At 46.8% G+C, this 12,254-nt stretch overlaps 1 protein-coding gene across 1 annotated transcript in view; it reads right to left on the bottom strand.

Annotated features, from left to right (window-relative positions):
* The window catches only part of DPF3 (double PHD fingers 3), a gene marked incomplete at its 5' end in the record, with an annotated part of 137,587 nt that extends 125,768 nt beyond the window's left edge, over window positions 1-11,819 (bottom strand). Inside the window, one exon of the mRNA XM_082282818.1 lies at window positions 11,704-11,819. Within this exon, the coding sequence (XP_082138944.1) occupies window positions 11,704-11,819 (116 nt within the window). The remainder of the gene's footprint in view (window positions 1-11,703) is intronic.
* Between the last annotated feature and the right edge of the window lie 435 nt (window positions 11,820-12,254).

The following is a 12,254-nucleotide window of genomic DNA, read 5'->3' as shown; positions in this document are numbered from 1 at the left end:
AAAGACTGACAGGGCTTATAATAGTGTTGCACAAATGTACAAGTCATAGTGGAGAGGAAGACATGGAAGGAGCAATAGTGTTTAAACTAACAACTCCATGCTGGCACCAGAACAAATGGGAATAAACTGGTCACAAGTAGGGCTAGGCTAGGGATTAAAATGCTATTTCCAGCAACCAGAGCAGTGGGTTCTGGAACCCTCCCAAGAGGAGTAATGGGAACAAATAGTCCAAGTGGGGATTTAAGACAAGGACTTTTCAGTTTATGAAAGAGATTATCTGACATGGTACCAGAGGACTGGACATGAGACCCATGAACCCTCTTTTAAACCTACATTTCCATTAACTGAGTCACTGTGGCAAATTTGGGCTTTGTCTTCTTTGTCTGAAAGTGCCCACACAGGACCCAATTAGTGCCAACTAGGATGGCAGCCTTTATGATACAGGAACCTATAGAAACAGAACCAGGCTTACCCATATGCTCAACACAAAAAGCATAGACTCCAGCTTTAATAGGCACTCTAGCCCAACCTGACCTCTGGTCATAGCACAACATGCAAGGAAATCATGTTCAAGCCACTCATGGCCCCTCAGGTGCTTTGCCAAGGGACCACTAGAGCCGGCATACAAACCATTCTTCCAGCAGTGGGTGCAGAACTCCCTTCAAAGCTAGTCTATATCAAACCCCAGGGCTGAGCATCTCCCAGACACTCCAGCCTCTAAGAACTCACTACTCTTTCATGAAATCCTGTTAGTCAGGTACTCAGAGGAGAACTCTGCACTGCGGGTGCTGCCTGCAACAACCACACAAGAACTACCGGCCAGCTTAATGAGGCCTTTTGGACAAGCAAAATTAAAACCCAAGGGAGGCAAAATGACAGAAAGCAAAAGAAATATCCAGGTTTAGCAGAATCTCCTCACACTAAGACTGAAATTTTCATGCAGCTTTGGGCCCTATTGTAAAAAGTAGTACTTATAAAGACAAAAGCAATAGGTCATACTCCTACAGCTCTGAAAACAGATGCATTGGAGGGAAAAAAACTGACAGGTCCTGATTGATAACCATGCTTGAGGGAAGCTGCTCGAGGAAAACTGCTGCAGCAAAGGCTGCAGGGAGTTACTGCTTCAAAACCCTGCTACGGCAGAAAAGGCACATGTGGCTGCTAGAGCAGGAGATGGACATGGTTAATTGACTGGGAAAGTTTAGCAGAGATTAAATTAATGCAAAGAGCTCAGAGCCCAGGCGTGCAATTCTGTTACCAAGGGAAGGAACCATTCGGCTGGAATTGCAATCCATTTTCAGGTCAGAGCCTTTCCCAAAGGCAGAGTGCTCACCCCTCATCTGTTCCTCTTCTTCTGTTCTGAGGGGTGCATGGAGGAGAAGGTAGCTGGAAACAGCAGCCTGGGAAATATATTGTCCTTTGAGGGCCAGCCGTGTTTCAACTTTGCATGGTGAGAGTGTTTTGCAGTGAGAAATTCAGAAGATGTGTCAGGAGATAGTCTCTTCTAACCCTAGAACTCTGTGGATAAGTTAGCTGTGGAAACAAAACTAGAAAGTTAATAATAGGGGAGAAGTGACTTTACTTTCAGATCTACTCAGCAGAATGAGTACCTGAACCAGGTATGTTTGCAATCTGGTCAGGTGAGAATGCCAAGAGTTAGTTCCTGTGGAATCACAGCAACAACACAAAAATATATATTCAAACAATAATTTCTTTAAAGTAAAGCTGACTGCAGAAGATAGGAAAGATACAAACACAAACCACAGACCAGGTGACACAGGTGATCTTACGCAGTGATGTGCTGCCAACATTTTGGTAAGTAGCACCCACGACGGCATTCCTTTCAGCTGGTGTCTCATTTTCCTCAGTAAGGGAGGACTAGATCTGCGAGCTTCTTGATTTCCTCTGCTTTAAATACACATATTTACAAGTAGCCACATAAAACTGTTCTCACACCACCGACTTTGAAATCATACTAAACAGACTGTGGCATAGCATTTATGTTTTGAAATGCGAAAGTACTTGCCACTTGGTTCATTTCCACGGTAAAGTCTTTGCATCCCAAAAATGCCTTTATCAGCTCTGGGCATAAATCACTGCCATTAGAGATGGTTTAACAATAATTTTTGGTGAACTTCTTCCATCAGAACCAGGCAGACAGTCTTAACTCACTTTTCCACTCCTCAGTTTGGTCATGACAGTGCTATCAAGGAAGGATTCCCACTCGCCTTCAACACATCACTCAACACCAAAAGCAAAGCAATCTTGAGTCAATGGTTGATGGTGTGACTAGTGTGACCATCACCAAGTCAGACAGTACATGCCATTCTTCCCACAGAAGAATGGAGGAAATTACACCACAAAAGGGACTATGATGCTTAATTAAAGCATGATTATAAAGCATTTTTCTGGCACAAAAGTGACCCATACTCTACATTACAAATAGCATACTTTTTCTAGTTCTTTCATGCTGGAATCCCCTGAAATCCTCATTGTAGGATATGTAAAGAGGAAATTTCACATGGGAGAAATTTCATATAGCTCCTTTCTGCTCAGTTTGAAGAAATCTCACTTGGCAGAGGTATTCATAGCAGGCCAAGGTAGACTTTTGCAAGTAAAAAGAGACTCTCCTTTAGAACTGTATTCATATATAAGTTAACTACATTTTAGCAACATTCAGGCTAGTCAGGCTGAGTAGAGAAAGCACTAGAGTGAAACCAGACTGTGACAATGAGTTCATGACTTATCTATGTCATACAACAAGTCAGGGGGCAGATTTAATTTAGTAGGCGCTCGTCTGCCATGCTGCAACCACAAAACAAAGCTGCCTCTCCCTGTGCATAGAGGCAAGTCACTGAAATGAGTCTGGTTCCAAGACAGCCCCAAAGTGAATCACTTCATACTCCCCATCCATGCATCACCTCATAATCCCCATCCTCCTCCAAAACACTCAGGTAGATCACAGAGAATCAATCCTTCCAGTCCAGAAGCCATTGAAGACTTTCCTCCTCATCCTGTATGAGGGACCTGAAACAAACCTTTCATTTTGGGAAATGACTCAGGAAGAGCACGTGAGGAAGCATAGCAACAAACAACACATAAGGTGGATATAAATCCAGATAAAGTATTATAATCATTAAAGGGTTGCTGCTCCCTGAAGGTTGGCAAAACGAAGAGAGTTAATTAAAAGCAATCTCCACACAGTGCTGAGCCAGCCTGCCCTGATAAATCAGCAGGCAGGACTGCGCTCATAGAGGTCAATGGGGGAAAGAGGTTGGGAGGCAGGGGAAAGCAAGGAGAAGATAAAACATTTAGCTGAGACTACTGGCAAAAACAAATTGGATCTGGTGACAGAAAATGGAGAAGAGTTTTCCACATTATTTCTCCCAACGACACTATTTTGTTAGATTTCGACCTCGGGAATGTCTGTTTGCCACCAACATAACACCAGTAACCTGACTGAGTTCCCTTTCATTTGTATCAGCACAGGAGGAGAGAGAAGGGAGAAGCATTTGGGGTCCCATCCTCCCTGGGAAGGTGTTAACATTGCTTTCATCCACATGCAATTAGATCACTGGAGGGTAACATCACCAACGTTAATAGAAGCATCAGTTTTGAAGAAGCACATCCTAAAAACTAAAGGATCAGTCAGATATGACGAAGCAGTAGAAGTTCCCATCACCCATCACATCTCACATACCTCATAACTTGTACTACCCCAGCTATAAAAGGTACTAATCTCCAAATTAAAATTGTAATCCTGATTTAATCCATATTTCCCATCAATAGGAATAGGTTAATGAACTGAAAACTTTGAGAATAAACAACCCATAGAAAACACAAAAAGCTACAGTCTTCAAAGCAGCTTTTAGTAGTTCAGAAAAAGAAGGCAAAAGTAATCAGGGTAAGCTTGTAGATACCAGTGGGTTCATGATATGATTTCTGACATTGGACACTGAGTAGTGATTTTTCTTAACACTCAGGAGAGCAGCCTCACACACTATGCCCACCAAAGGAGTTTAGCAGTAAAATAGTTTTATGAACCACTGTTTCCATTATTCCTTATTCAAACTGCACAGGTTTTAAAGTAATCATAAACGTAAAATATATTTGCCCCCATCATTGACTAAACACAGTCTTTCAGGAAACAATATTGAGACTAAACTACTTGAACAGTCACAAATCCATGGATTACTTTCTCCAAAACTGTTCTTGAAATGGAAGTGGAATGAAAATATAAACACTACTTTTCCCTCGAAGAAATAATATTAACTTTGTGTCTCCACAGTAAGTTTCTTTATCACAGTGTTCATTGGATAGTGACTTATCTGGGCTATAACTCCAGCCATTCTGATTTTTCTCCCAACTCTGTGACTAGTCATGTGAGGCTGTAGATCCTTAGGAATTCTAGAAACTCCAAAGTTCCTAGAACCAGACTAAAAACTTCACAGCCCTGCGACACAAAGCACTGAACTGGTGTTCACTTACTCTTCCAAAACATGAAAAGCACCCAAAACATTTTCAAGAGGGAATTTTGTTCCAACAGCCATAATCTATCTTCCTGTGGCTCTCATGAAGCCAACTCAAAGCATAAAAGCAGCATAAGCACTGTACTTTGCATTTTGGCAGAAGTAGCATGCCCGCATCTGATCAGATCAAATCAGCCCTGCCAGATGATGCGGTAGGGCAGGCTGGAATTAACCAACTCAGGGCATGGCCTTATTTCACTGCTCTGCACCTGATTTTCTTTGTACCTTCCAGCCTATTTAGATTTTTGAGAACTAAAACGCAGGAAGCCTTAAACCATGTGTTGGTAGAAAATTTAGCACAACGTCTTAACAAAGGCTTTGTATCTTGTATCACAAGCAGGAATCTGAGAAAAAACAAAGGGGAGAAACTAGAAGTTACATAGAGTTCCTTTCTTTTGCATACTAAAATTTCATATATGTTACAGTTGGAATTTTATATTCATTCATGAAAATTATCAGAAAGCAAGTAGAGAGTATCAGACTAATAGAACTCGAGGTTTTGTGTGAATGGAGAGATGATCCTCAGGTTGGATCAGTTCTGTCACAACAGACTGTGACATTAAATATCACTTCCAGCCTTTCTCACCAGAAGAACACTGATGTAGTCAGTGTCACCATCAACACCTGAGCAGGAGACTGTCTCCCAGCTACAGCTCAGCAGAACATTAAATTAATGTATCAGGATTTGGCAAGCACACGCTGCTGATCACAGCCACCTAGTGCACACTCATCAGTACCCATCCCTACCCTGCTCTTGCTGCTCCACTGGCTCCCTGTGAAGCCTCCCCTCCGACAAGGCTGGAGTGCCAGTAAAACCTTCCATGCGGCTGGAATCATAACTCTGACCGCACCTGGCTCAGGCAGGTAACCTGAAAACTGAGACACATGCTGACATACTCCTGCTATTCCCATACTGGAGAGGATGGCGGTGTGAGAAGGGTATTTGCCAACAGCCATTGAGACACTGCATTATTCTTTTCTGAGACATCTGCTGAGAATCTGTGGTTAAAATATGCTCTGCTAGGAAATAAACCATATATAACAATTTTTTTAAAAAGTATCATGGCTTCTAACAATTTAGGCTATTAAAGATAAATAAGGATTTAAAATTTTCGGTATTCAAGCACTCACTTATGATATTTGTGTTACATGTCACTCAGTTTAGACAGTAAAAACACACCATGCAGTTCTCTTCTTTCTTTTGAAATAAGAAAAAAGAAAAGAAAAACACTTTCTGCTTCTCATGTACTAGTCCAGCGTATGTGGGTTTGTTCCACAAATTGTAGAGAAGTTTTAAAAGAAAGAAAGAAGCACTTCCATCTGAAAATTTTTGGTTTTAAAAAAGAAAAGTATTCTGAAAGTATGATTCCTTTTAGATTTCATTGATGAGATGACTTTCCTTTCAAGAAACAAACCAGTGCAAAAACTGAGACCTGCACTAAGGAAGTGATTAACACTCCTCAGTCTCTGCATCCTGGGCAAAATTGCCAGGCAAAGCCAGAAGAGAGGCACAGTCCTAATGAAGCCCTCAGAACAGGCCTCAAGCAACCTTGCCTTGGTGCTGCTTGTCTGCACATGGGAGTATGTCACCCCAGACAGGGAAACCTCAGATCAGAGGTTGGTCTCTCCAAGGGAAAAAAACATCAACTCCCGGAACAGATTCATTCCACTCCTACAAGTCCTCGGGGATAAACAATACAGGAATGGTTCTTGCTCAAGGCAACATCACATACAGACAACACAGTGATGAGCCCAGAATAAATACCAAGATTGTAAAATTGATCTACTGAGCAAAGAAATTCAGCTCTGACATGAAAGACAAATCAGAGTGAGAAAATTCCAGATTCATCAAATTACAATCCTAAAAAGAAGGTTTATTCGCAGCCAGTGGGGGATTTGGAATGCCTCATTTCAGAACAGCAGAGGTACAGCCAACTGTCATAAGCTGCAGAAGACAGATATACAAGATGGACAAAGTCTGCTCTTGAGAGCAACCTTCAAATACGATGCTTCCAGTTTTAGGAAAGCAGAGGAAGAAATCAATTTTCATTAGGCTCCACAAAGGATGAGCCACATTACCTTCCCCATGACTCAGACTGACACAGATCCCCACTTTGCTTTGTGTACCTTTCTTCTGTGTAAAGTATTCCCACTTGGACACTGTGAATCCTGTCTAATGGGTATCATGCATCCAGCCCATTGGACATGTGCTTACCATGAAATTATAACACCCTCCAAAAAATCATACCTTTGGGCCACTGTAGCACAACCCAGACAGTTCAATATTGCTTTCACACAGCACAAATAATGTTTTAAAAACTTTTTCTTCAGTGGCAATTTTGAGATACAACCTCCATCCATCCACATCACTAGACGACTGTGAAAGACTGAAAGACCAACAAAACAAATTACAAAAGCACTGCAACAACTAATCATGCATAAGTGACTGGTGGAACCAGACATAACACTGTAACAAGCAACATGTCATTTATTAGAACCTCTCATATTAAAAACCAGCGTATCCTCAGGTCTTCTTAACTTGCCTTTTCTGCCTTCCAATGACTTTGGTTTTATACTTATATTTCCCTGTGTAAACGCAGTAACATTCTTCCCGTTTTCTCTGAAAGCTGCTGCTGAGATATTAGAAAATACGGTTTTCATGTGGACAACAGTTTTCATTTGAAGTGTGTCACACTAGGGCTCATTTATGTTTTTGAGTAACATCAGAGCCACACTGGAATTGCTGTAGAGATTTTGGTACATGGTTTAATGTGCCCAACAAACCCTGTTCTGTCAAGCCGAAGAAAATTCCCTTCTGTAAGGCCACATTAAAATCACCTGCACATCACTTGTAAACACTGAACTGGCAACCTGTCTGTCTATTTTATTGCTTCCACCTGCTGAAAGCACACTGCACATTATACTTTCACTTTAATATTAAAAATCAGCAACCAGATGCTTATGCAACAACATCCAAAAAAAAAAAAAAAATCAGTCTTCATCAGCACTTAATCAGGACATAGGGTTGTTTCAGGGATGTGTAATGGGATACAGGACCTTCCAGTTAAGAGTCCCCAGCCTGAGTTCAAGCCAGAATAATCACTAATGAAATATTCTTGCCATACAAGACTCCAAGACCCATGCTGGTCTCTTGCCAATGTGAAACAAGGATGCGAACACAGACCACTTCTTCACAGGTGTCTCATGACACAGAATTCATCATCACAAGGAAGGTCATTTGGCAGCCCAGAGGTCGGAGTTGGCTGTCAAGGCAATTTTATCTGAGAGGGTATAGCAATTGAAAACCCAACTGCTGCTGTGTGTTTGCAGTGGGAATGCAGAGACAGAACAGGCCTGGTAGATCAGCTCTAGCACTGTACACAAAAATCTGCAATGATCTGTTCCCCAAACACCTGGCAGAGAGTAAGTGTCCCCAAGCACGTCAAAGTTATCCAACAATGCAGTCAGCATGTAAGTGAGCTAGCCTACAGCTGAGCCTGAGTTAGCTTTTGTCCCAGAGGCTGTCCTGAGCAAAAGGGAGAGCACCAGCACTGCTGAACTACTGGAAGGCAACAGCCCCTCTGGTGAGTGTCCAGGCAGAGCGCTATATGGCATGAGGTATCTCACATGCTGAAATGGCAACAACCTAGCCTATGTTCCACTTAGTGTGTTTAATTGACAACCTGAAACAAAAGTCATTTGTGGGAGTAAAGACAGAGAAGGGGTGGGAGGAAACCAGCTCTGCTTCTAGACAAGACTGTGTAAATTACAAGGTCTTAATTACATTAAATGCATTACGGTACCATATGCACATCACTAATAAGGCAGAGATGGAGGAAATGGGACTAAATGCTAAAACTGGAAGCTGAATGCCTGCATTCTAGACTTCATCTTTTAGAGACATTCTGAACCACTTTGTCCTAGTTTAGCCATCCATAAAACAAAGGCAATAATCCTTTCTTCACAAGGGTGTTGAGAGGTTTAATTAATTAATGTTTACAAAGTCCACTGAGATTTCTGACTGACATTTGAAGTAATTCAGAATACTTTTTAAATGCATTTGTTTCTTCTACTGCACCATTCAAATGTCTTCATATTAAAATATCCAAAGGAGGAGAAGATGGAAACAAAAAATATGGAGATATGTACACAAACTAGTGGGGGAAAAAAACCAACAACAACAAATTCAGCACTTCAAATCCACTGCTGTCCCATCAAAGCTGTCAGAATACTGCCATTTCTACAGATGAAGAAGCATGTGCTTGTCCGAACACCTGCCACCTTTACCTTGCAGATCTGTTAAACTTAGATCTCAGATATTTTTGTCTGTAGCACCATGTTGGTAAACAACAAGCTAATAAATGGCAGAAATAACAGGCAGTCACATCAGGTTGATTGGCTCACCGGAGGAAGTGGAGAAGAGCAAAGGGATGAAAGCACCAAAAGAGAACCAAAAAGTGATAAGAGAGCGCTGGACAGAGAAAGAGGCAAGTTGAGTAAAGAGAAGCCAATCATTAATCAGGGACTCCATGCACAGAGCTATTCTATGAAATGCATTCCCACAGATGCTCAGGTACTGGAATACATTATTCAGAGAGACTAGTCTAGCATGAACAAGGCCACACGTGTGTCCAAGTGCCAGAGACAAATCGAATATTGGACACTCTTAAACGGACAAGCACACACAAGGAGCTGCTTGATACCTGAGCTGGGATTTCTCAGTCCCTACATTGTCCCCCATCTCGGAGCAAAACCTTTGTGTGGCCGGTTTCTGTAGGGGGCGTTTGTGGGTTCTGAGATACAATCAAAACGCAGACAGAGGAAATGCAAATGTCATTCAGCTCCCGTTCATTGTCAGGAAGGACACATGAGGATAAAAAAACTGTGCACCGCATCCCTCCCTTATTATGTGTCCTACTGCTTTTGTCCTAATTTATCCCATGCATAATTTATTTACATGTGTATTGTTTCCCGATCAGCAACTTTAAAGAATAAGTGAAAATTATAAAATGTTTTATTAAACAAGTTGTCAACAAAATTGCACATGGTGTCAGCCAGCCAGTACCAATTCTGCTTCCTCCACATAGCCTTAGTACTTAAGGCACGCAGAGAAAAGCGAACCCAGCACTTGATGTCTATTGTTTCCTCCTCTCACACCCCCCAGGGGCGAGGGGAGGAGAAGGGAGCTAATTATAAATGGCCTCATCCTGTCCTCCCCGACTTTAGCAGCAGCGGGATCGGGCCCCGATTCATTTCGGCACAAGCAGCCCTTCGGCAGGATCCGCCGCGACTGCTGGGAGCCCCACGGTGCCACGAAGTGCGAGGCGAGGCGGCAAGGTCCCGTCCGCCGGCGGGGAGAGGGGGGCCGGGGCCGCCAGCCGTGCTCCCGTGGCCGTGGCCGCTCCCGGGAGCTCCCCGCCTCCCGTCCGCCGTCCCCAGAGGCCACCGAGCCCGGGCTTCCCCGCTACCGGCAGCAGCCGCGAACGGCGCACACATCCGCGGCTGCTCCGTGCCCAGGTGCGGAGCCGGGCGGTGCGGCCCCGGGGTGCGCTGCCAGCGCCCGGGCAGCGCCCGGCGGTCGGAAGGGGCACCGGGAGAAATCGCTCCCGCCTGCACAAGCGTCAAACCTGCCGTCGAACGGGGGGGAACACGCTGCCTCTTCAGCGCGGGTTTCAGAGCGCGTTCAGTCCCTCGCCACCCACCCACGAGGACACTCGGACTTCTTTGATTAACCCCTGCAACTGCGCTCCTCTCTCCCCGCGGATTGTTATACGCGAGAGGGCGAGTAAATGAAAGCAAAGGTTTTTTCTGCCAGGACGGAGCAGGAGAGCTGATAAACATGTCAGCACCCCTTCCCAGCTCGAGGCTTTCTTTTCCCTCCGGATCGTAGAGAGACAGCGGCAGAAATCCCTGGAAAAACCTTCAAGCGTTTTTCCAACTCCAGCCGGAGAGACTCGAGTCGGAAAAAAAAAAGAAAAAGAAAAAACCTCGCAGCCCTAATTTCATCTCACAAAACTCAAAGGTATAAAAACACCCACTCAGCGCAGCCAGAAAGTGCAAACGAAGCGTCACCGCCAGGTACTCTGCTTCCCTGCTTTACTAGCAAGAGCGCTGCCCCCGTTAGCAGGGAAGTCGTTTGAAAAAAGGTTAAGACAGCTCCGCTCCCCACATACGGTGCCAAATCCCACTCTCCCTAATGCCTTCGGGGATTAGCGGCGTGCGCTGCAGACCACAAGGAAAATAAAGGACGCGATCCAGAAGACGACAACCGGCTCCCGCGGTGCCACTCAGAAATCAGCCTTATTTCCAGACCGGGAACCCCGGAATACCTCCGCAGCAGAAGTACCTGCCCCCTCCCTTCCTTCCCTCCCTCTCTCAAGCTGAGGTCAGACCCCGTCCGTGCAGCCCTCGGCGGCTTGTGCCCGCTCTCAAGATGGAAACACAATCAACTCTCTTTGCCACTTTGAAAAGCGAAAGCCTGTCATATGCAAAACAGATCTCCGGACTTCCTGCCCAAAATCAGCGACCGGCAGTCCCGAGTCATTCATTTCACCCAAGTCTGCTTCCCTCCCTCTCCTCTCCGCTCCCTCTCCTGCACGAGCGCCGAGGCGCACGGGCAGAGTCCCCGCTGCCCCGCTTTCCGACCGCCCAGCCGAGAAGCGAGGGGGGTCGCTTCGTCAAGACATCCCAACTCCCCAAAGATTTGCGGAGGCAACTCCGAGCCGCCGTGGGAGCGCGGAGGCACCGCGCACCGAGCGCCCCCGCGGGCCGGTCCGTGCCCCGCCGAGCGCGGTGGCGGGGCCAGCCCGCCGGGGCAGCGGGGGCAGGACGCTGTCAAGTGCACGCACCCCCGCGGGACGCGGCCGCCGCCGACCCCGCGCTGCACCCCGAGCGCGCCGGGCGGGCTCCCCGCCGCCTCCCCCCGCCCCGCCGCCCCCCGCCCCGCGCCCCGGCGCCAATTAAACCAACAATTTTTTCCTCGTTAATTTCGGCGCGAGCCGCGGGGATGTGTTGCACAAAAAACGAGCGAGTCGCTGGGGCAGAAAGGAGGGCGGGAGGAGGGACCCGCTGGGAGGCTGCCGGCACCCGGCTCCGGCTGGCAGCCGGCGCCGGAAAGGCGCCTTTTTTCATATTTAAACCACGCGGAATATGTACATTTTTGATTCCTACTTACGCTTTCAGGGGGTTGTGAATGACAGTCGCCATTTTGCTACAATGTAACAGAATATTGTGTCTCGGAGTTCTAAAGGTTCGCTCAGGGGAAGCGGGCAGCCAATGGCAGCGCGGCATACCGGCCCGCCGGCCAATGGCGCGGCGGGGGCGGGGCCCGGGCGCTGCTAGTTATTAGGGGAGCTGTCAAAGCCCAGAGGTCACTCCCTCTCCCTGGAACTGGCGGCGAGCAGGTCTTAAAGGGGCAGCGCCGCCGCCGGGGCCGCCGCCGCCGCGCCGGGGGGCACCGTGGGGTCCAGCGCGGCCGGGGCGGCACTTCCCCACCGCGCTCCGGCCTCGGCTCGAACGCCCCGCGCCGGGTGAGGGAGAGCCGGGCTCGCTCCTCGTCCCCTCGCACCGCCGCCGCTGCCCCCCTGTTTCCCAGGCGGCGTGCCCCGCCGGGGGAACGACCCCGTGCCGCCCGCTCGCTCCGCTCGCTGCCCGGCAGCGCCCTTCCCGCGCTGCTTCCCTGTCTCCACAGCCGCGCTCCCGCCAGCTCTCCGCGAGCCGCCGGTT

Source organism: Coloeus monedula, assembly GCF_965178545.1.
Source record: "Coloeus monedula genome assembly, chromosome: 6".
NCBI classification, from domain to species: Eukaryota; Metazoa; Chordata; class Aves; order Passeriformes; family Corvidae; genus Coloeus; species Coloeus monedula.
Note: the sequence above shows the minus strand (reverse complement) of the source record. Positions and strands in the feature narration are given on the sequence as shown.